The following is a 26,491-nucleotide window of genomic DNA, read 5'->3' as shown; positions in this document are numbered from 1 at the left end:
ACGACTTGAAACATCATGGAGACTCTATATGCTAGTGTTGTGCTTTGACTCGTTTACCGACTCTATGGGGGTCATCAGGTGTCGAGATTGGGTACAGTTACGACACATATAGGAGTCAATGCATTGTTGTCAAGGATTCACCACATACTTGCGAGTGTGGATATCCTATGCGATCTGAGGAGATATTAGTGTGACAAATCTCTGGCCAGAGTACTTGATGTGATTTAAGAAATGGTTTCTTAGTAGCACATGCGATGTCACTAATTTGATCTTCAAGATGCATTGCATAGTTATCGAATCTTGAGCGACTCTCGATATACCAATGGTTGTTGATTCGATCGGGATATATGGATGAAGGGACCGTACTGTACGCTAACCAAAATCTACTGGTTCTTGTAGGCACTATCAGTGATACCTAGGGAATCATGGGGCGATGTTGCTAGGCGCTTTACCATGATTCGTTGGGCAAGTCGGAAAGTGTTGTTCCGAGTCACAAGGAGTTGTGAGCCCACGGCTAGCTGTATCCCTGAACCATTGAGGGTCACACAGTGTAATGGAGTTTTAATCCCCGTTGAGATAGTTAAATTTAAAGAGTTAAATTTAATGAACTAAGGAGTTGGACTTCTTAATTAAGAGTAAGGGAGTAGGGTTTCCTAAAATGACATAGGGATGGACATTTTTGGAAACCACTGAATTCGGATTCAGGAAAATTTATTTTGACTTTAAAACGTGCAGAAATGGTTTCTGTGCACATTGGTGAAATCGTTTCATCAATCGGAGTCACGATGAATTTTATATTAATTTCTGAACGAGCGGGCTTTGCTTGTCAGGCCCCAGCTTATGATTAATGGGCCCTAAGGTGTTAGTGGCCTGCATTATAAATAAGTTATTTCAGTACAGAAATAACACACAACAGGTCATAATTTTTGAGAGCAAAAATCGAAAACCCTAGTTCCTCTCAAAGATTGTTTCGGCCGAACCCTCCCCATACTCTGCCCGAGATTTTTCGGTCTGTGATTTTGAATCGCAGTAAGGAATAACGAATCAGATTCGTTTATTCTCTTCGCAGAAAAACTTCTGATAGATTTTCTAGTGCAATCTATCAGAGGGATTAAACCTCTGTTCGTGGACCTGATTGAAGGAGTTCATCGGTTCCAGGGAGAGACAACAAGAGCAGATAAAATCTGTTGGTGTCCAGTAATCTCGTTGCGAGATTGAAGGTAAAATTTAATTAATTGTTATTTGAATTTTACACACACAATAATTTAATCGTTGAATGGTTGATACCCACACCATGGAATTGTTCCATGATAAAAATTTTTAACTTCCGCTGCACCGGGTATCAATCGTGATTGATCAGAGAGCCGCGTTTTCCAACAGACCCCTGATGCCTTTGGTATCAGCTTTGAGAGCCTGTCGAGCTCTAGAGTCTGGCGGGGAAGGTCTATTATCTATGCAGTTGATTTGTCCGCTGAGAGTATTGGGATAGAGAGCATTTCTGTTGTAGATGAATTCCCAGATGTTTTTCCTGATGAGATTCCGGGTTTTTTTCCTGTTAGGGAAGTCGAGTTTGGCATAGAGTTGATGCCAGATACTTCGCCTATTTCTCGAGCACCGTATCGTCTGGCTCCGTCAGAGATGCGTGAATTGAAAAATCAACTACAGGATCTTTTGGACAAGGGATACATTCGTCCTAGTGTATCTCCTTGGGGAGCTCCTGTTATTTTTGTAAAGAAGAAGGATGGGTCGATGCGGCTGTACATTGACTATCGGCAGCTGAATCGAGTTACTGTGAAGAACAAGTATCAGTTGCCTCGTATTGATGACTTGTTTGATCAGCTGCAGGGCACGTCAGTTTACTCCAAGATTGACTTGAGATCTGGGTATCATCAGTTGAGAGTCCGTGATTAGGACGTAGCCAAGACTGCATTCCGTACTCGCTATGGGAATTACGAGTTCCTAGTGATGCCATTTGGTTTGACTAATGTGCTGGCTATGTTCATGGATCTGATGAACCGTGTCTTCAGGGAGTATTTGGACAAGTTTGTCGTGGTCTTCATTGACGACATCTTGGTGTATTCGTGTAATATGGAAGAGCATGTTTCTCACTTGCGGTTGGTACTGCAGACTCTTCGGGATGAGCAGTTGTACGCCAAGCTGAGCAAGTGTGAGTTCTGGATGAATCGAGTGGTCTTTCTTGGCCATATCATATCCAGGGAGGGGATTTCTGTTGATCCAAGCAAGATTGAAGCGGTACTTAATTGGTCGCGTCCGACGACAGTTGCTGAGATCCGTAGTTTTCTGGGTATCGTCGCTTCATTCTGAACTTCTCTCAACTTGCTCGACCTTTGACGCAGCTTACCCGCAAGGGTGTGGATTTCGAGTGGTCCTCCGAGTGTGAGGAGAACTTCTGTGAGCTTCGACGGTGGTTGACTTCTGCGCCAGTGTTGGCATTGCCGTCAGGATCTGGAGGGTATGTGGATACACTGATGCTTCTCTTCAGGGGTTAGGTTGTGTCCTGACTCAGAATGGGCATGTAATCGCATACGCTTCTAGACAGCTGAAGCTTCACGAGGACAACTATCCAGTCCATGATTTGGAGTTAGCAGTCATTGTGTTCGCTTTGAAGATCTGGCGTCATTATCTATATGGCGAGAAATTTGAGATCTTCACCGACCATAAGAGTCTCAAGTATTTTTTCACTCAGGCGGAGTTGAACATGAGGCAGAGACATTGGATGGACTTGCTTAAGGACTATGATTGCGAGATTAAGTACCATACGGGAGCTGCTAATCTCACTGCTGATGCTTTGAGTCGCAAGGTGCGACTATCCGCACTTCAGATTTGTTCGATGTCTAGTGCGATTAGAGACTATTGTACTTCGGGATATACCTTCAAGCATAATAAAGGTATGCAGAGTATCCAGATGTTTGCGATATTATCTGAGCCAGATTTGTATTCGCGGATTCGAGATGCTCAGATGTCTGATTCGAAGACCCAGCGTTTAGCTCGTCTAGCTAACGAGGGTAGCTCGTCTGGATTTCATTATCAGTCAGATGGCTTTCTGTGTTTGTCTGGTAGGCTTGTGATTCCGCAGGATGAAGAGTTGTGAGAGGAGATTTTGTCTCAGGCACATCGCACTAAGTTGAGTATTCATCCTGGGAGCAACAAGATGTACAAGGATCTACGTACTCGTTTCTGGTGGAAGGAAATGAAACGCAGTGTTTATCAGTTTGTTTCGAGATGTTTGGTGTGTCAACAGGTCAAGGCAGAGCACCGACGACCTGGAGGATTGCTTCACAGTCTGCCTATTTCTGAATGGAAATGGGAGTTTATCACAATGGACTTTGTGACCCATTTGCCGTTATCCCCGAGGAACTATGATGATATCTAGGTTGTGGTGGACCGACTCACCAAGTCAGCGCATTTCATTGCCTATAGCCGAGAGTACAATGTGGATCGTATGGCTCGGTTGTACATTCAGGAGATCGTTCGACTTCATGGAGTGCCTGTGAGCATTGTCAGCGATCGAGACCCCAGGTTCACTTCTGGGGGAGTGTTTAGCGTGCGATGGGTACTACTCTCAGTTTGAGTACTGCCTATCATCCGGAGACTGATGGTCAGTCAGAGCGCACTATCCGTACTTTGGAGGATATGCTTAGAGCGTGCGTCATGGATTTTGGTCCAGCCTAGCAGGATCATTTGCCGTTGATCGAGTTCGCGTACAACAACAGCTATCATACAAGTATTGGGATGTCACCTTTTGAGTCATTGTACGGGCGACGTTGTCGTACTCCACTTTTCTGGGAAGAAGTGGGGGAGAGACAGGCTGAGGGACCAGATTTTATCCAGCAGGCGATAGACATTGTTGATCAGATCAAGAAACGGATTAAGACTGCACAGGATCGTCAGGCCAGCTATGCTAATACCAAGCGTAGGCCTTTGCAGTTCGATGTCGGGGAGAAAGTGTTTCTGAGAGTGTCACCTTTTCGCAAAATTCTCAGATTTGGCCTTAAGGGCAAGTTGTCTCTCAGGTTTATCGGTCCGTTTGAGATCTTGGAGAGTATTGGCGATTTGGCTTATCGACTAGCTTTGCCACCACATCTTTCCAGTATTCACGACGTCTTCCACGTATCTCTGTTGCGACGGTATGTGGCGGATGAATCTCATATTCTGCAGCGGTCTGAGGTTCAGGTGAACAAGAATTTGACCTATGTTGAGAAACCTATTTGTATCCTGGATTATAAGGATAAGGTTTTGCGGAACAAAGTCATTCCTTTGGTTTTAGTTCAGTGGCAGCGCCGAGGCACTGAGGAATCTACTTGGGAGCTTGAAGACAGGATGCGTGAAGAACATCCTGAGTTGTTTTGATTTCATTTTCGATTTGTATTCAGTTGTAAACTCTGTAAGCGTTTGACTGGAATAAAGAATGTCTCTGATTTCTGTTTTACATTCAGTACTTAAGATCTGTTTTCGAGGATGAAACATCTTAAGTGGGGGAGAATGTAGTAGCCCGTACCCGAAATTAGTGATTAAGTGTTAATAAATTCATTAATCCTACTAATTAAGAGTAAACGTGATTAAGGGAACTCTTAATGGGTTAGCGGAGTCCGGAATTGGATTCAGAACACTTGAAAATGGTTTGAGGGTCATCGAGTTCGGAGGCTCCGAAGTCCAGGTTCGGACGGTTCGAAGTTAGGGTTCGGACGATCCGAAGAGTGGTTCGGACGCTCCGAACGTGCTGTCGACAGTCGTCATGGATGATGTCATCATGCACGTAAGCAATGACGTAATATCGGGTTCGGACGACCCGAAGCTCAGTTCGAACGACCCGAACGTGTTCGGACGACCCGAAGTCCAGTTCGGACGATCCGAACTCCGTCTATAAATAGGAGGGCCGAGATTCAGATTTAGACGCACCAATCACCTCTTCTCTCTCGATTACTTAGCCTTCTAACTCCAATCTATGGAATTCTAGGCGTCCCATCGGGAATCCGGTAGTGGCATAGCGATCCAGGCGTCGTAGCGGAGCTGTGGCCTAGTTTTGAGGCACTCGACAGCAAAGGGCTAACGACGGACGAAGGTATAGCTTTTGCTTCCTAAAAATATTTAGGAGTATGCTTTAGCTTAATTAAGGCTTTTAGAGCGCTATAATGATAGTAGTATCATTTGGCAGTGTAGCGCGGATTATAGGCGTGAACCTAGGGCTGATAACACTTGCCTAGTATTTGAGATACGAAAGTACTGTTCGAGATATCCTGACTGAGTATGCATGTATTATGTGACTGCATGATTTATATGTCATTGATTTATGCTGCATTCATTTGCATACTGAGTTATCTCCTTCGAGATGTCTGTTAGTAGGGTTTTTCCCTATCCTGTTAGTGGTTGGACTTCCATCGATTTGGGTCCGGCATATCCACTGGTATTATGGTATGAAAGACACCTCCTGAAGCGACGGCACAGCGTGCTACATACCAGGGCCCGGTCTGTCTTTGTTATCTGATCCTTGACCTCGAGTTTATAGGGAGTTCACTTTGCATGCATGTATACTCATACTCTCGTACTAAGCGTTTTATGCTCACGTCTCGTACTCTGTGTTTCTGGACACCCTATTCCATGGGGCAGGTTTGCGATTGGACGAGGCGGGTGGATCCAAGAGGGGCTAGGCAGTGGTTGGCCAGCTGGAGCTTCGTCTAGGTTTTATTTTTGTTGTTTTGGGTTGATACTACATTCGATTTGGTTGTATAATATTTGGATAAATTACAGATTCCTTTCCTTGGGATTGTATTTATATATGGTTTCCGCCAGTTTATTCTGATATCTGTTTTATTAAGTTAATTGCATTCCTAAGTTCTGTTAGTAGGTGATCCGGGTAAGGGTCACTACAATCTATGTGCAGGAAAAATTGTAGGAGTTATTTATCCAAAAATAGCCTACAATTTAGCTGACAGAGACTTTAGTCGAGCCTTGACGTTGCATCAAAACTTCAAGGAAAAAAGATTAATGAAGGAAGGTAATAGACCATATTCTATTACTTATCAAATTTCATATGTTCTTTCTAATACACATCATTCTGAATTATTTATTAGAAATGAGTTTATTGAAATTCCAGAAATCTTTGAAAAAGTTGCTCAAGCAATATACCCGGAAAGAATCGAGTTTCCTTTAATTCAGGAAACATACATTCAAATACAAGATAAACCGATTCTATATAGAGATCTAAAAATAGAACCCCGAAGGTTATATTTCCAAGGTGACCGAATGACAAGTCGAAGGTGGGAAAAATCTCCTATTCAGGAAATTCCACCAGAAGAAAAGGTGTTTTCAATAATAGGAAAACTTAGATCTCCAGAAGGATGGAAAAAAGTCAAAATAGTATTCGAAATTACAAGTCACAGGAACCAATTTCCTTGTAACTCGTTTTACTATTTAGAGCAGCAGGTAACAGGAACTTACCAAGGATTAATAAATATGAGAGAATTGAAAGTTCAAATCTGTGGAATTCCAGGAAAAAAAGTGGATCAGCTCATTCTTGGCCTAGAGTTTTTGGAGGACCATAAACCATGGAAACGCCTTGAAAAAGGAATAGAGTTTATGGCAAAAGAAAAGACTTGGAGGATTCAATAAGAATTATACGAGATGAAAATCAAGAGAATTGGATAAGGAACAATCCCTTAATCAGATTCGAAAACTCTGTTTACAAACAGAGGAAGAAGCAATTGTTGAAATTAGTAAGCCATGAACATGATTTACTAGAACGCATTGAAGAAGTAGAAATGAGTAACCATACTCTACCTTCTGAGGCCTTAGGAAAACTAAAGGTATGTAGTAGCCCGTATCCAAAACTAACAATTAATGAGTAATTAATCGTATATTCATGTTGAGATTAAGTAAAACATGATTAAGGAAATTCCAGATGAATTAACGAAGTCCAGAAATGGATCCAGGACACTCAAAAATGGTGGATATGGTTCGGCAGGTTCGAATGCTCCGAACTTGAGTTCGGACGATCCGAACATGGACGGAGCCAGGCTTCGGAGGCTCTGAAGACTTCGGACGGTCCGAAGTGGGTTCGGACGATCCGAACTCATGCGGCCAGCTGTCCCAAAATAATACGTCATTGGTGACGTCATCCGAGAGATGTTCGGATGATCCGAAGAGCCAGTTCGGACGACCCGAACAGTGTATTGGACAGGTGTATGGTTGCATGCGATTGGTTGGACGCGTGGCGAAGATCGGACGATCCGATGAGACTATCGGACGGCCCGAAGCAGTTCGGATGATCCGAAGTCAGGATCGGACGATCCGAACGTGCTTTATAAATATGAGGTCCGAGCTCCTCATTTGGTGCAAATTTCGAGTTCCTCTCCTATGCCCACGTGGCTTTGGGTACTCTTATTTTAGAGTTGGAGTAGGGAACATATTTTAGTATAGTCAGACAGTGTCTGATACAGTAACAGAGCAGTGCTCGTGTAGCGGAACAGTGCTCGAGGCTGTGGAGCTGCAGCAGAGGTGTGCCCCTAGTTGTAGGATAGTCGCCATCAGTGGGCTGACGATGGACGCAGGTATAGCTATGGTCTCCTTAAATTTTTTAGGAGTATGCAATAGCTTAGTTAAGGCTTTTAGAGCTTATTGAATGATGCATGGGTATTTGCATTGTAGACTTGATGATAGGCTTGGAACCTAGAGTGGGACTACTAGGACTGCCTTAGAAAGGTTCGTAAGTACTTACTGAGATTGCCAGCGGATATGCATGCTTATATGTTGCATTTATGTGTTTGCATGTTATTATTGTTATGCGGCATGTGCATATCATATTGTGCTTGAACATCCGTATGTATTTCGAGATGAGCCAGTTAGGGTTGCTCAGCCCTGTTAGGATGTTTGATATCGAGTACCCTTAGGTACTGATACCTCGAGGACTCCGTGGTCCGCGTCCGTGATTCGGGAATGAGTGGTCGCACACAGTGGTTAGCTACCCCGATGTGACGAGCTTATATCCCAGGCGCCGGTCTGAGTAGTTTGTATACAGTTATCCCAGATATGGATACCCTGTCATTTGCATGCATCATATTTGTATGTTTATCCGTGCTTTTGTATTGAGCTTAGAGCTCACGTCCAGTATTTTCTGTGTATCTGGATACCCTATTCGACGGGACAGGAGTAGGTGCAGGATTGAGCACCAGGAGCCTGGAGTAGCCAGTGACCTTGAAGACAGCAGGATTATCTGTAGGTTTTATTTAAATTCAATTCGATTGAGTTGTATAAATCGAGTTTGATTAGCCGGTTGTATTCTACCGGTCTGCTTGTATTTAAGTCTTCCGCTGTGATTTTATTTTGTAGTAGCCCGTACCCTAATTGAGTATTTAAAGGATTAATGCTAATTAATTGAATTGGGTATCGGACGGATCGGAAGCTCCGAAGGCACGATCGGAAGCTCCGAACAGGATCGGAAGCTCCGATGAGCGATCGGAGGCACCGATGTTATTACGTCAGGCATGACGTGTGGTCGGATCGGAAGCTCCGATCAGGACCGGAGGCTCCGATCACCCCTATCCGAAGTCAACAAGTGATATTTTGACACGTGGCAGATCAGGATCTTCGGAAGCTCCAATGTCAGGATCGGACGTTCCGATCGAGGTTCGGACGTTCCGATCAAGGATCGGAAGTTTCGATCGTTGTCTATAAATAGAAGGCCGAGACTTCACTTTCATTTGCCATTTCTGAGTTCTCCTTTCCCTTCTAGTCCTTTTGGAGCTGTTCTAGTCTTCTTAGGCTTGGTCCGGAGGTCGGCGAGGCGTTTGGTAGTCGTAGCGGAGTTGTGCCCAAGTTCTGGAGGCATCGACATCAAAGGGCTAACGACGGACGAAGGTATAGCTTTTGCTTCCTATAAATATTTAGAAGTATGCAATAGCTTAGTTAAGGCTTTTAGAGCACTTTAATGATAGTAGTATCATTTGGCAGTGTAGAGCAGACTATAGGCGTGGACCTAGAGTTGGTAGAGCTTGCACTGTATTGAGGTACGAAAGTACTGTTCGAGATATCCTGACTGAGTATGCATGTATTATGTGACCGCATGATTTATATGACATGATATTATGCTGCATTCATTTGCATCTTGCTGTATCTCCTTCGAGATGTCTGTTAGTAGGGTTGTACCCTATCCTGTTAGTGGATGGACTTCCATCGATTTGGGTCTGGCGTTTCCACGGTTATCTCGGTATGGGAGCCACCTCCTGAAGCGACGGCACAGCGTGCTACATACCAGGGCCCGGTCTGTCTCTGTTATCTAATCCTTGACCTCGAGTCTATAGGGAGTTCACTTTGCATGCATGTATACTCATACTCTCGCACTGAGCGTTTTATGCTCACGTCTCGTACTCTATATTTTCTGGACACCCTATTTCATGGGGCAGGTTTGCGATTGGACGAGGAGGGTGGATCCAGGAGGGGCTAGTCAGTGGTTGGCCAGCTGGAGCTTCGCTTAGGTTTTATTACTGTTGTTTGGGTTTATACAGCTATTCGATTTGGTTGTATATTATTGGATAAATTACAGATTCCTTTTCTTGGGATTGTATAATGTTTATGGTTTCCGCAGTTTTATTCTGATATCTGTTTTATTAAGTTAATTGCATGCCTAAGTTCTGTTTAGTAGGTGATCCGGGTAAGGGTCACTACATATTTAATGCATGCTTAATTATGCTCTTAACTCAGATTAGGTAGTGGATCCGGGTCGGGTCGCTACAAGGTAAATAGTCTTAATTATTAATCAGATTACTGAGTTACAACACAGTCTGTTAAAAATGGCGGGGCCATTTAGTAATCCCTTTAAAAAATGACAACAAGTCCTTTCTCCATATACATTCCAATAGGGATCTTGTATGAACAATATAAGGCTGAATATTTTGCAGCTTATATTGACTCGGGAGCAGGAATTTGTAAAGCAAAAAGAAGAGTCTTCCCTGAAGAATGTGAAGAAGAATTGCCAAAAATTGCTGGACGAGATTTTTGTCGAAAAATTTTAATTCTTTGCAAAGGAATAAAACAAGCAGAGATCATTATAGGAGGAGCAGGTCAAACACCTTGGTACAAGGTAAAGACACCACCAATCTATTTTCATGATACAGGAGCTGCTATCCTGTTAGGAAATAACTTCTTACAAATGTTTAAGAAGTACACACAAGACAATGAGTCAAGAAGACTTATGTTCACTACAATTTGTGATCATAAAATTATCGTTCAACGACTCAAGGTTGCTTTTTATCGACAAATACCGATAATATTTCGCAGCCAGCGTAGTGATAAAGGACAATTTTTTCACCCAAAAATGAAAGATCCAAGAAGGTTTGGAGAAACCATGTTAAAAATAAAAACAGAACAAGAACTCCAAACAGAGGATATGGAGCTTCTCAAAGTAACTCTAAATCACAGAGATATAGAGTTAGAAAATAAAGTATCCCTTGAAAATGTCAAAAAGAGGCTCAAAGAAAGTTACAACGAGCATCCTTTGGCATGGTGGGATTGAAATCAACTCAAATTCAGTCTTACTCTAAAGGAAGGCAAAGAGTATGAATTCGTCAGATATAAGCCTATTCCAATGAACATAACAGATCAAAGGGATATGAGAATGATTATCAAGGAACATTTGGACTTTGATCTAATCAAAGAAGGAGTTTCACCATATAGCAGCCCAGGTTTTCTGGTCAGAAATTATGGTGAAATAAAAAGATGAAAACCCAGGTTAGTTATTAACTACCATGGTATTAATAAAATCCTGGAATTTGATGGGTACTTCATACCCAGTAGAGAACATCTAATTAGTTGTGTACGAAATGCTAGAGTGTTCTCAAAATTTGATTGTAAGTCTGGATTTTACCAGATTCGAATGGAAAAAGGCAGTAAGAAATTCACAGCCTTCTCTACACCACAAGGACATTATATCTGGAAAGTTATGCCTATGGGATTGGCTAATGCACCCCAAATATTTCAAAGAAAGATGGATAATCTTTTTAAAGATTATTTCAATTTCATGTTTGTTTATATTGATGATATTCTTATAGCATCAAAAAACATAGATGAACATATTAAACATTTAGAAATTTTCTCTAAAATTTGTACACAAGAAGGACTGGTTTTATCTGAAAAGAAAGCAGTCATAGCAACAAGGAAAATTGAATTCTTTGAAATTGAGATTGATGAAACTGGAATAATTCTACAACCTCATATTGTGGAAAAGGTAAAGAATTTTCCAGATAAACTCAAAGATGTAAAACAACTCCAAAGTTTTTTAGGAGTAGTTAATTTTGCAAGGATGTTCATAAACAATCTGGCAATGTATAGAAAGGTGTTTAGTCTTTTGTTAAAAAAGGATGCAAGGTTTATATGGACCGATGAACATACTAAAGGGGCGAACCAATTAAAGGAGATATGTAAGAATCTCCCAAAAATGGCTATACCCGTGGATGAAGATGATCTGGTGTTATTTATAGACGCCAGTGACGAATGGTGGGCAGCAGTTCTTACTAAGATCACTCCGGATGGAGAAATACCATGCAGATACTGTAGCGGTCTTTTTTCAGAATCTGATGCTATCAGATGACATATCAACGAAAATGAATTTTATGCAGTTAAAAGGGCTTTCGAAAAATGGCCATTATTTTTACTTGCTAAAAAATTCACTTTGAAGGTTGATAACACTAAGGTAAAAGCTTTCCTAAGGAATAAGATTGAATCTAAACCTGAGAAGGCTAGGCTATTAAGATGGCAAGCTTTATGTCAAAATTATATTTTTGATATTGTTATTATTAAATCTCATGAAAATATTCTTGCAAATTTCTTAACAAGAGATGGAAGGCAGTGACATAGATTCCATCATGAAAATGCAGAGGCATCTCAGGGAACACCTTGGGTTGCTTCAAATCGAGTTCAACCAGCTTGTCATAAGTGCCGATATGGCGGGCAGGTTACAACAAGCTGGTCGGATCAAAGTATCCAATCGAATCACAGGATGTATGCAAGATCAAACTCAACTATGGGCTGCCATTCAAGGGCCAATTATGTGTGCCATAGAAAAACCACCGGTTTCTCAAAAACAAAAAATACAGCCACTAGTTGTAAAACAATATGTTAAGGATTCTAATACTCAAGAAAAAAGCGCTAATCTATCATCAACTTTTGATGATCTAGATAAAACAACAATTGATGAGGATAACTCATCAAGTCAACCCTCCGCCTTTGGGGTAAAATAGGAAGAGATCAATCTTAGGCCCCACACTAACAAGGGCAAATCTAAGATTGATACTAACCCAGTTGTAATTTTTCCATTTCAGGTTTATCAACAAAGATGGGAGAAATTAAGTACAAGAAGTGAAATCAACCCGATCACTTGCAGGGTTGATATTGCAGGAATATATCCAAGGGTTTGGCTAAAAAACAATGTCAATCCTAAGGATGTAAAGCTATGGTATGAATTTGGGGCTCTAGCCTCAGTTTATACAACTTCACCAGGCTTCCAAGAAATATCACAACTACCAAAATGGATTTAGGAAGCAGTCCAAGAAACATGGGAAAATAATGATCATTTGTCCAGAGGAGATATGCTCGAGTTATACTTCTTTAGTGCTGCTCCAGAACCAACAGGGAAAGGATCACACGAGCCCTTTCATTTCATCAAGCTAAGGAGACCTGACATGAATAATCAAAAATTTATCAAGGATCCTATATCTGAAGAAATACCATTGGTGTCCACCTTGGGAGAAAATGAAATTTCAACCAGAAGGGCATGGGGTATTTGGGTTTGTCTCACTGAGATGGATAAGATCAAGTTTCCGTTCAAATTTTATCAAAATTCTGTGAACGGATCATTCCTGTTAAACACAATGTCAGGAAAAAATACGGCTTTTGCGGAAGAACTCTTCGAAAAGAAGAGGAACTTTTTGTGGAACAACAAGCTGCCGGGGAGTAAAGAAACTCGCCGAAAATTTTGTAACATGGCTCATATCAGAAGATGGTCAGAGAATATCTGCCCAGAATGTCCAAACCAGAAGGAGCCAGAATTCGGAAAAACCTTCAAACCCCGAACGAATCGAAAAGATTTTTCCGAGACAAGCAAAGGTGGATAGGAACCACTAAAACCGCGTTTTCCCAGGGGCCCATTGCAAAAGCAAAAGATGCCCCGATAACAATAAAGAAGGCATGTGAGAAGAATAAATCCAAAAGAAAAAGTCAAGCATGTGACTCCTCCACTAATAAAAGATCTCATCGGGCATGTGACTCCCTCTAGCAAAAGATGTCATCAATAATGACATAAAGAATTCAAGACAGCTGTAAGATTCCCTGAAGTTTCTCGGTGAAACGAGTGAAACTTCGGCTATAAATACAGGATTTAAAGGAAGCTGAAGACATCGATCATTTCCTTCAGTTTTCTTACAAATAAAACATTGTAATATTTCTCTTTCTATTGTATTAAGTTTTACTTTTATGTATTTCAAGAACAAGGCTACTATGAGTAGCTAAACAAGTTATCTCCTCCTCTTCAAAGGAGGTTGATTTATGTAATAATATGTTGTCTGAATAAATTTCCGAAGCTCTTCTCTACCATGTTATTTTATTTAAAAAATTAAGCTTTTACTATACGCCTTAAGGTAAGGAACGAAATAGGGTTGTGCTAGCTGCTGCTGAAGGAGTCTGTGTCAGGAACCATCGGTTGCGATCGCGTGGTTTGGTTGTGAGGAACAACCTGTAAAATCCGGTGGACATAACCCGGCAACAGTGTGGTCAAAGATGTATTCTGCTTTAATTTACTGACGGAAGCATGATGAGATTAAGCCTTTAAATTTTAAATAGGGAAATAAAGGGTAAAATGGGCATTATTTAGTTTTAAGGACAAATTCAAGAAACTATTTAATGAATCGGGGATATATTTGGAACATAAAAAGTGAAAGTGATATAATACGAAAATGGAAAAGATACAGGGATATATTTAGGAATTGCCTTTAGCATTGCAAAGATAATAAGGAAACAATTATATTGTTTAATTGGCAAGATTATCTTGAAAATGTATATAACTATAATCCTTATTTTAACATAAATCTTTTAATATTTAACCAATAATTTTTAATTTTAAGAAATATTAAAAAAATAATTACAGCTTGTATTCTATTGGATGTGATAAAGATGTGATAAATTGTAAGTCCAATAGAATAGTGCCACATCATTGGTGGGCATGGTGGTGGGCATTATAGGTGGGCACTTGAAAGAAACTCTATATATATATATATATATATATATATATGTATAGTAATACTATTTTAAATCAATATACTTACATAAAGATATATATTTTAAATCAAAATATTAAAACATCCAATCGAATTTTAATTTAAGATAATACATGTATATTATATATATATATATATATATAGAGTTTTTTTCAAGTGCCCACCTATCATGTCTGTAACGACCCACTGTATCAAGACGAGTCTTTTCAGCGTGCTTATGTCCTCACTCACACGCACCCTGGAAAACTTCCCAGGGGGTCACCCATCCTATAATTTCCCCAAGTCAAGCACGCTTAACTTTGGAGTTCTTATGTGATGAGCTCCCGAAAAGAAGATGCACCTTCTTGATATGAGTTGTACATATCAAATCTTTTGTACCTCTCATTCCGGTGTGGGATCGGTTCATTCATGTCACCCGTCGCCCATTCTTTGGTGGAGTTTCCATCTTTCAGGTATTAACCACCCATATTGCGGACCATGTACCGCCCTAGGACTTTTTGGCTTCGGGTGTCACATGCCCACCAGCTTCCGCTTGGTTCATCCTCGAACCACACCGTACTGGGAGAGGTCAGGCTCTGATACCATTTGTAACGACCCACTGTATCAAGACGAGTCTTTTCAGCGTGCTTATGTCCTCACTCACACGCACCCTGGAAAACTTCCCAGGGGATCACCCATCCTATAATTTCCCCAAGTCAAGCACGCTTAACTTTGGAGTTCTTATGTGATGAGCTCCCGAAAAGAAGATGCACCTTCTTGATATGAGTTGTACATATCAAATCTTTTGTACCTTTCATTCCGGTGTGGGATCGGTTCATTCATGTCACCCGTCGCCCATTCTTTGGTGGAGTTTCCATCTTTCAGGTATTAACCACCCATATTGCGGACCATGTACCGCCCTAGGACTTTTTGGCTTCGGGTGTCACATGCCCACCAGCTTCCGCTTGGTTCGTCCTCGAACCACACCGTACTGGGAGAGGTCAGGCTCTGATACCATTTGTAACGACCCACTGTATCAAGACGAGTCTTTTCAGCGTGCTTATGTCCTCACTCACACGCACCCTGGAAAACTTCCCAGGGGGTCACCCATCCTATAATTTCCCCAAGTCAAGCACGCTTAACTTTGGAGTTCTTATGTGATGAGCTCCCGAAAAGAAGATGCACCTTCTTGATATGAGTTGTACATATCAAATCTTTTGTACCTCTCATTCCGGTGTGGGATCGGTTCATTCATGTCACCCGTCGCCCATTCTTTGGTGGAGTTTCCATCTTTCAGGTATTAACCACCCATATTGCGGACCATGTACCGCCCTAGGACTTTTTGGCTTCGGGTGTCACAATGTCCATTACCATGCCCACCAATGATGTGGCACTATTCTATTGGATGTGATAAGGATGTGGTCCAATAGAATAGTGTCACATCATTGGTGGGCATGGTAGTGGGCATGATAGGTGGGCACTTGAAAGAAACTCTCTATATATATATATATATATATATAAACGTTGTGCATAGATAAATAAGGTTTTATCTTTCGTTATTTTAAATTATTTAAATTTAAATTATATTGAATTTATATTATATAAAAAAATCAATAAGATTTATTTGTCAGAAAATTTTTAATTTGAATTGGTTAAGCAGTAGCACAACAATCGAAAGTTGTAATAATGAGATTATTAGACCATGCGCAAGTTTTAAAAAATATTTTATTTTTATTATTTATTAAAAATATTTAATTTATATTTATGTTAAACTCGTAAATGATGTAATATATAAATAATTCGAATCATCAGTTGAGAAAAAAATCAATAATATATTGATATACTTTTGCTGAAGTTTTGAATTTAAATTTCTTAGTTGATGGAATCGAAGAGTCTTAATGATCAGTTAACTACACATCAATATTTTTAAAATATTTAAATTTACAGATTGGAAAGGTGAATGCACTGTATCAAGACGAGTCTTTTCAGCGTACTTATGTCCTCACTCACACGCATCCTGGAAAACTTCCCAGGGGTCACCCATCCTATAATTGGCCCAAGTCAAGCACGCTTAACTTTGGAGTTCTTATGTGATGAGCTTCCGAAAAGAAGATGCACCTTCTTGATATGAGCAGTACATATGAAATCTTTTAAGCCCTCCTCAACTATGTAGTCTCATACCTACACAGTCTCAGAATCCCCTCTCATTCCGGCACGGGATCGGTTCATTCATGTCTCCCTCCGTCTAAAAGCCTACCAGGAGCCGCTCATTGTCTGTGCAACCTCTTGGCACCGGCGATCACTCCCTGCCTCATCAGCCCCGGGCGTCACATGCCCACCAGCTTCCGCTTGGTTCGTCCCCGAATCATACCGTACTAAGAGAGGTCGGCTCTGATACCATTTGTAACGACCCACTGTATCAAGACGAGTTTTTTCAGCGTGCTTATGTCCTCACTCACACGCACCCTTGAAAACTTTCCAGGGGGTCACCCATCCTATAATTTGCCCAAGTCAAGCACGCTTAACTTTGGAGTTCTTATGTGATGAGCTTCCGAAAAGAAGATGCACCTTCTTGATATGAGCAGTACATATGAAATCTTTTAAGCCCTCCTCAACTATGTAGTCCCATACCTACACAGTCTCAGAATCCCCTCTCATTCCGGCACGGGATCGGTTCATTCATGTCTTCCTCCGCCTAGAAGCCTACCAGGAGCCGCTCATTGTCTGTGCAACCTCTTGGCACCGGCGATCACTCCCTGCCTCATCAGCCCCGGGCGTCGCATGGCGCTCTTTTTTGTAATGAACTGGGCTGGCCCAGTTCATTCTTGCTCTCATGATCTTCTTCCCCCTGGTGGGGAGTTTTTGCCCTCCTCAGGATTCGAACCTTGCACTTCAGGTCATAAATGCAATGTTCCCTCAATCCTGGTACCATTGAGCAAGAATGAATTACAGAATAACTTTGTATTTCAATTTGTTAGTTGATGGAATCGAAGAGTCTTAATGATCAGTTAACTACACATCAATATTTTTAAAATATTTAAATTTATATTTTTAATCTCATAAGTCATGTTACGAATCAATGTATAACCTTAGTGCAGCAACTTGTATTTCCCCATAATTTGAAATTTCTATCATTGTTGCCCAAATTTGAAAATTGGGAAATTACTTAGTTGACGATAGTGTATGCACAATCGGGAAAGTCTATGCCACCTCAAGGGCACTTGAGGTGATGTGGCAGAGTATGATTGGTTAAAATAAGTGGATCCCACGTGGAGCCCACTAATTTTAACCAATCACGAATTGTCACGCCTCCTCAAGGACAGTGCTCTTGAGGTAGCATAGACTTTCCCGAGTTTTGGTTTTTCTTGGAAATAACATGTGTGGCGTTTTGGTTTTTGTTTTAAAACTTTCACCTAACCAAATTTTATAAAATGCAAATTCATTGCAGTTTCCACTCTATCTTGTGAAGGTGTGAAACACATGCGCATAGGACATCGAGCTAGCTTTTGCTAGTGGACCACGAAAATCAATTATGTTGATTGTACTACATATATATATATATATTTGAAATAATTGTACTATTACTATTATTATTATTATTATTATAACAACAATAGTAATAAGAGCAAGTTTTGTGTGATAGCAGCAACACAAATCAATTCGACTGGTAAATACGATAAACAAATAATATTTTTGAAACAAAAATATAGTATTTTTATGAATAGTAAGGATTTGAATGTTTATGTCACAAAATTGATATGCGAAGCATTTTTTTATACGAATATTTGGTGATTAATAATAATAACAATAATAATTGACTTAAAATAAAATTAACTTAACGCGGTAAAATTGAGATCCTGAACAAGTAACTCTCCTATATAAAGCAAACACTTGCTTTCCTTTGGCCTCCAACATTAATCTCTCTCCCATCTTCCATATCTAATCAAATAAGATAACAGTCCGTAGGCCATGGAAGTCTTGGCCTTGGTTGTTTCTCTAGCTCTCCTAGCTTTCACTTTTGCTCTGATTACCTATAAGCGAAGCGGCAGGGGAAGCCAGCTTCCACCGGGCAGCTTTGGATGGCCGATCCTCGGGGAAACCATCGAGTTCTTGTTCGGAAAGCCGGAGAAGTTCGTCGCAGACAGGATGAACAAGTACTCGCCGGACATTTTCAAGACCAAGATCCTCGGAGAGAACACCGCCGTCATTTGTGGCGCAAACGGCCACAAGTTCATCTTCACCAACGAGCAGAGGTACTTCACCGTATTCCGGCCCCATTCCACGCAGCGCCTTTTCCGCTCAAACGAAAACAAGGCACCCGACGCCCCGCCGCCGCCGCCGACCAAGAACAGCGAAGAAATAAAATCGGTGAAGCAACAGGGGTTCTTGAAGCCGGAAGCCCTGAAACGATACTTGCCGAAAATGGATTCCATCACGCATCAGCTGTTGCAAACCAACTGGGCCGGGAAGAGCGTGGTGCTAGTTCACCCTACTGCTAAGCTGGCTACTCTGACTCTAGCTTCTCAATTTTTCCTTGGCATTAATAACCCAGATCGTATATCGCGGCTAGTGGATCTCTTTGATAAGGTCACCCTCGGATTACACTGCACGGTGCTTAATTTTCCTGGCACCACTTACCGTCGCGGACAAACGGCAGCAGCTGCAATCAGGAAGGAGCTGCAAATCGTCATTCAGGAGAAGAAACAGGCCATGGCTTCTGGTGCCCCGATGCAGGATATTTTGTCGCATTTGATAGTTGCTACGGACCCGAGTGGGAAAACCGTGCCGGAGGCTGAGATTGCTGACAAAATCATGGGGTTGTTAACTGCTGGATATAGCACAGTTGCCACAACTATCACCTTCTTTATGAAGTATGTTGGCCTGAACCCGAAAATCTACAAGAAAATCAGAGCAGGTAACTAATTAACAACAGTACCCTCTAATTAATTCCATATCTTATAGTTTAATTAATTTTTCAAATTCCTTGCGCAGAACAAATGGAGATCGCTGCATCGAAGAAGCCTGGCGAACTATTAGAATGGGAAGACCTTGATAAAATGAAGTACACCTGGAACGTGGTCTGTGAAACCATGAGAATAGTCCCCCCTCTCCAGGGGACTTTCAGAGAAGTTTTGACAGAATTCACCTACGCTGGATACACTGTTCCAAAAGGCTGGAAGGTATATATGACCACAAATTAACACTCGAATTCGCCGGAGATTATACATGTTTTGACTCTGGAATATTACAGGTTTACTGGACAGTGTCCTCCACAAACATGAATCCAAAATATTTCCGGGATCCAGAAACGTTTGACCCATCAAGATACGACGAAGGGGAAGCACCTCTGCCGTATAGCTACGCGCCGTTCGGAGGCGGGCCAAGAATGTGCCCCGGAAAAGAGTATGCTCGGCTGGCGATACTGGCTTTTGTTCACAACGCTGCCAAGAATTACAAGTGGGAAGTGGTGGATCCGTACGAGAAGGTGGAAGGTGATATGATGCCGGAGCCCCAAAATGGCTTGCCCATCCGTCTGCATCAGCAGCAGTAAGCTTGTCCTTTTCTGTCTCCCTTCCAGAAAAATAAATTATTGGAGGGCATGGGAATAGCTAGGAGAAGTTTGGTGTGTTTTTCAATTAATGTGCTAATTTTATTTTTACTTCATTGTAGAAACTTTATGAATTTGCATCAGCAGCAGGCCTTTCGTTAGTTTTATTTACTTCTTGTTAGATTATGTTTTTAGGTGTTGTTCGCCCCTAATCTTCCGTCTATGCTGCTAGGAGCTAGACAGTGGGTCACCCTTAGAACATTGTTTAAAATTAAAATAAAATGGTTTTGTATATATATATACACATATATTATGAAAGCCAAAATACACAATTAAATAAAAAAGTATACTTAATTAATCTATTACTCTTATAAATATATGAGTTTCAATTGTGAATTTTTTAATTTATCTTTTTTTATTTTACATATTATTAATTAAATATTTTTGTCATTTTCAATGTTTTTTTAGGTTTTTTATTTCATTTTCTAGACTAGTCAAGAGTAATTAATTTTTGTTCATTTATTTATTAAAGATATATTAATTGTTAATATTTAATTCATGTCTTAAACTAAAAATTTATTATATTATATTTATTATTTATTACTCTTATAAATATATGAGTTTTAATTGTGAATTTTCTAATTTATCCTTCTTTATTTTACATATTATTAATTAAATATTTTTGTCATTTTCAATGTTTTTTTAAGTTTTTTATTTCATTTTCTAGATTAGTCAAGAGTAATTAATTTTTGCCCATTTATTTATTAAAGATATATTAATTGTTAATATTTAATTCATGTCTTAAACTAAAAATTTAATATATTATATTAATTGAAATATGTCTTAATTAAATTTATATGTCTATATGTCTATATATATTATATGTCTATATATATATATATATATATATAAATAAGTGGCACTTTAATTATTATCATTTTTCATTTATATTACATACTATTAATTAAATATTCTTTATTTTAATGTTTTTTTAGGTTTTTTATTTTATTTTTAAGATTAGTCAAGAGTAATTAATTTTTGTCCATTTATTTATTCAAGATATATTAATTGTTAATATTTAATTCATGTATTAAATTAAAAAATTTATTAATTTAAATTTATCTTAAATTTGTGTCCATTGATTTATTATTCAAAGTAGATTAATTGTTAAATTTAATTATTTTTTAAACTAAAAATTTATTATATTATATTAATTGAAACATGTCTTAATTAAATTTATATGTCTATATCTATATATATATATATAAGTGACACTTTAATTATTATTATTTTTAATTTAATAATTAATATTTTTTTGTAATATTTATAAAAAAAATTTAGGGACTACAAATGTAATCACCAATATCAATATTTTCTTGTTCAATGTAAAAAATATACTCATTTCTTCCCACTTTATTTGGCTTGTGTGTATTTTCACATATATATATATATATATATATATTAAGAAATCGTTTGAAAAAATAAATTTTAAAGAAATTTTTTATTTTATCCTTATTTAATGAAATTTAAAGAAAATAAAATGATTATATAAGTAGTTAATAATATGAATTTAATAGAGATAAATTGATAAAATAATATGACATGATATTTGATATGAAATAAAAGTGGAACTTTATTTGTTATCATTTTCACTTAATAATTAATATTATTTTCAAATATTTTTGAAAATTTTAAGGACTACTAATGTAATCAATAACATTAATATTTTCTTGTCCAAGGTAAATATTATAATCATTTAATCCCACGTTTTTTGGGTTGTGTGTATTTTCATATATATATTAAGAAAGTGTTTGTAAAAATAAATTTTGTAAAGAAATTTTTCATTTTTCCCATATTTAATGAAATTTTAATAAAATAAATAATTATAAAAGTAGTTAATAATATGAATTTAATAAGGATAAATTGTTAAAAGAATAGGACATATGATATTTAATATTAAAACTAAATTATATAATTGAGACCGATAAAAAAATAAATGTAGTTTAAATAAGTGAGACATAAAGAGTATGATTATAATTAAGTTTCATGTTGATTTGTGTACTACAATATAATACTTGGCTAATAGAATGTTTTTTAAAAAATAATACTTGACTAATAGAATCAATTAATATTAATAACATAAAATAATTATACAAGTAGTTAATAATATGAATTTAATAGGGATAAATCGGTAAAAAAATATGAAAATTTAAAAGAATTGATAAATAACATAAATATTTTCTTGTCCAAGGTAAAAAAATATATTAATTTCGTCCGATTTATTTAAGTTTGTGTGTATTTTCACATATATATATAAGAAAATGTTTGTAAAAATAAATTTTGTAAAAGAATTTTTCATTTTGCCCTTATTTAATTAAATTTTAATAAAATAAAATAATCATACAAGTAGTTAATAATATGAATTTAATAGGGATAAATTGTTAAAAGAGTAGGACATATGATATTTAATTGAGAACTAAACTATATATTTGAGACAAATAAAAAATAAATATAGTTTAAATAAGTGAGACGTAGAAAATATGATTATAACTAAGTTTCATGTTGATATATGTATTACAGTATAATAATTGGCTAACAGAATCAATTAATATTAATTCTTATAAAATCGTAAAAAGTTGCATGACATAGAAAATCACACTAAATTCAAATCGATTTTTAAGTGAGACAAGTTATTCTTATATCTAATTTACTTAAATCCCATAAATGATTGATTATAAAACTTTTTAACTTTTTTAAAATATGATTGTTCATTCTCTAAAAAAATATTTTTTTTCTTCAAATTTTTATTGCAGATAATATATTAAACATACTATTCTTAAAAATTACATATTAATTATCACATGCCATATGAATGCCTTTTATGGCATGTACAACAATATGTGTTTTATATGTATATCAAATTTAAAACAACTCAATTAAATTATTATTGAAGAAAATTAAGAATAAAAACATATTCAAGTCAAAAATTAAGATCGAATATTATTGAATTGTCAAAAATCACGTCATGGACTAACAATATATGTCAAAAATTAAATGTTAGTGCACCAAAACCAAATTTGACAACTCAATGAATTAAAACTCAAATTTGAACAAGTTAATGAATCCAATAATCATTTATCTGAAAGAAATTAGTGTAGCAAGTCAAACTACAACAATTATCTAATGATTAACATGATTTATCAGAGAAAAAATAATACGTGGTTTATATTTACTTTATCAATAGAAAATCAAAATTCATCTTTAAATAAAGAAAAAATAGTTTTTTGTTTTGTTCACAGCTTATTTAATATTATGTTTTGGTTCACTAAGTTTATAAAGTTTATTTGTGATACGCTAAATTTTAATTCGGCTACTTCTGGTCTAATTGAGGACGTGACACTGGAAAATAGAGATTTATAATTTAAAAAAAATACTGACACGACGTAAAAATGCTGAAGTGAGATCGAACATTGTTGAATTGTCAAATATCACGTCAGCAATTGGACTGACAATAATTGAAAATTAAATGTTAGTGCACCATAACCAAATTTGACAACTCCTACAAAACTCAAATTTGGACATGTTAATGAATCAAAAAATCATTTCTGAAACTACTATTTTTTCTTAGAAATCAATATAAGTAAAATTATCATTTAACATAAATTTTTTATGCTGGGGTGCAATAATAGTGGTTGAGAGCATTAATCGAAACATGACGTTTGAGATTTTGTATTGTTTAAATTTTTGAGTCGTATTGTTACCATCAACTATAAATTTTGATAAAGTGAGACATGTCCGGTCATACAATTAATATCATAGTCAAGCTCGTAGTTTTGATTCATATTAATTGAAAGCACAATTATTGATAAGGTGGTTGTTTGGGTACAATAATTATCTCGTTGGGTTGAACAATTGAAACATGTGTTTGTTTGAACTGCAATACGATCTAAAAAATTTGCGTTACACAATTAGCACTAACTATATCTTTTAGTAAAACACAAATCTATTGATCCTACAATTTGTAACAAATAGATATATTTACGTTTTTCAATAAAAATATAACATATGTTATTGTTTTAAAATTGTTAGCTAAAAAATAAATCCAACTCAATGCATAAACATATAATATCACTAAAAATACCGTCAATCAGAAACCGATAAATATAACAAAAAAAAAATTAAATAGGTCATTTGACCACTTCAGTAGCTAATTAGATATTGAATTATTGTGACTGAAGTTTGAATTTGCCCGTCTTGATTTTAATAAAGCTAAACATTCAAAATTTGATAACTTCGATCTCAATTAAATAAAATTGTTGTTACGTGCAATGCACGCACATTTTTCTAGTTATATATATATATATATATATATATATATATATGTGCCTGAGATTTTAATTTTAACAACTTTATTTAACACAAAAACTACACGGGACAGAATTACGGGTCAATTTCATGATACAGATCTTCTGTTTAGGTCATTCACAAAAAAATATTATTTTTTTTTTACGTCAAATGCATTACTTTTTATTTTAATATGGTAGGTTTTAATTTTAACACTTTTCTTTAACACAAAAACTCTACGAGTATCACGAGTTAATTTAATGAGATGAATCTTCTGTTTAGGTCATTCATAAAAAATTATTATTATTTACGTCAAGTGTATTACTTTTTATTTTAATACTGATAGGATTAATCCGTTTCACGAATCGATTCATGATATCGTCTCATAGAAAATCTACTCTTTCTTTAAAAAATTTCTCAATGAAATAAAGTTATGTGAAAAAAGAACCAAGATTCCGACAGATTTTCACGTTATGCTAAAAACAACATCCACCAAGTCCAACAAATTTGATGTTTAGGCATGTATGATACATAGAGTATGTTTTGAGTGAAAGATTATAATTTTAAAGTTGGAAGTTGACACGTTTGAACTTTAATAGTCAATTTGTTAAAGTCTATTGCCATCCAATAGTTTGAATTTTTTTTAAAAATATTTTTTTGTTGTTGTAAGTTATTAAATCTATTAAATATTGGTTATTTCATGGTATCGAAGCTCTCCAACGTGATTTATTTGCTGAAATAACGCCTGTATTACATAAATTGAAATTCACATTATAAGTTTAATAAATATAAAAAAAAAATCACCTTATTAAAACTAAAAGGAAAGGATATATATATTTTTTTCGAATTGAAATTGCTAAAGGGATCGAATAACGAGTATCAAAATAAATAAGGGTAATTGTGCAGTTAAAAGAACCTACCATTTTGTCTTCATCTTCCACAATCTCCAGGGAGAAAAACGTGATTCATGTAGGGGGCAATGTGCTAATTAAAAAGATCATATGAACGGACCAAATTGATCGGTCTCCTATATCATGATAGTCATAGATTCTGGCCCGTCAAAAAAGCGGTCGGCCCCGGTCTAATGACTAGTCATTTAGCCATTTTTATAATTCTGGACAGTGGTATAAGGAAATTAAGTTACTCGTGAACATCTTATGAGTAATTCAGTCAAAAGCTTGATTCGAGTTCAAGTAGCTCGATCCTTCATTCGAGTTGAGCTCGAGCTTTATTTGTTTTTGTTAGAATAGCTCGCGAGCTATTCAAATATATATATAATTATATAAATAAAATTAATATAAAAATATATAATTATATAAATAAATATATATATAACTATAATATTATATTTAAATATATTATCTTATAAAAAATAATAATATATAAATATAATATATATAATAAAAATAATATAAAAAATATATAAATATAAAATATATATTTATTTTATATATGTTTTTTTCGAGTTCGAGCTCGAGCAGCTCGAAATATACACGAGCTGAGCTCAAAATGAAATTATTACTCGATCGAGCTCGAGTAGAAAAAATACAAATCGAGCTCGAACTTTAATAGTATAATATGTAAATTTGACTCAACTCGTTTGCGGTCTTAATTGTGACAAATATGGCAAAGTGGTACGACAGAAATGTCAAATAAATAATTATGCAAATTATGATTTTTTAAAGCTATTTAATCCTTCGAGGCCACGTTCAACTATTATAAAAATGTTGACACAACAGTACTTGAGAGATGGTACTATAAATTAATTTTACGAGACTCATTTGAGCTTAAAAAATATTATTTTATATGTTAAAATTATTAATTTTTATTTTATGTATAAATCGAATTATCTTGTCTCACAGATAAATAACCGTGAGATCGTCTCACACACCTACCAAGTGTTGATTTTGAATAATATTTTTGGTATACGAAAATTCTAAATGGATTAGTCTATGTTGGATCCGAATTCTCTGCTGTTGAAAGAAAAATAACACAAGATACTGTGCATTAAATTATCTTCTTTAATTCATCACATGATTAAATAATTAAATATTTAATTAATTACACACATGAAATATTAAAATCATGTCTATTTTAATGCACAGTATCTTGTGCTATTTTTCTCACCACAGCAGAAAATCTTTTTCCGTCTATATTACACCGAGAATATTTTTTTCACTGCTCTAACACCATTAGATCACGTAATAATTCGTTCTAAATTAACCATACTTAACGTATGAAGTTGATTTCACGTGTCGGGCTTAGATTTGAATTTCACATGTCGCTTGTTTGTGCTTGACATAATTTTCAACGGTGCTTGAATTGGTGTATTGAATAA

General features: G+C 36.7%; 1 protein-coding gene across 1 annotated transcript; it reads left to right on the top strand.

The window, feature by feature from the left end:
- The first annotated feature begins 18,159 nt into the window (after window positions 1-18,159).
- On the top strand, window positions 18,160-19,976 carry LOC140888459 (beta-amyrin 28-monooxygenase-like). Its single transcript, XM_073296144.1, has 3 exons — window positions 18,160-19,176; window positions 19,254-19,441; window positions 19,513-19,976. Exons 1-3 carry the CDS (start codon window positions 18,231-18,233, stop codon window positions 19,810-19,812), a joined length of 1,434 nt encoding a protein of 477 aa, XP_073152245.1. The 5' UTR covers window positions 18,160-18,230; the 3' UTR covers window positions 19,813-19,976.
- Window positions 19,977-26,491: the final 6,515 nt, after the last annotated feature.

Source organism: Henckelia pumila, chromosome 1, assembly GCF_033568475.1.
Source record: "Henckelia pumila isolate YLH828 chromosome 1, ASM3356847v2, whole genome shotgun sequence".
In the NCBI taxonomy this organism is placed as follows: domain Eukaryota; kingdom Viridiplantae; phylum Streptophyta; class Magnoliopsida; order Lamiales; family Gesneriaceae; genus Henckelia; species Henckelia pumila.
Note: the sequence above shows the minus strand (reverse complement) of the source record. Positions and strands in the feature narration are given on the sequence as shown.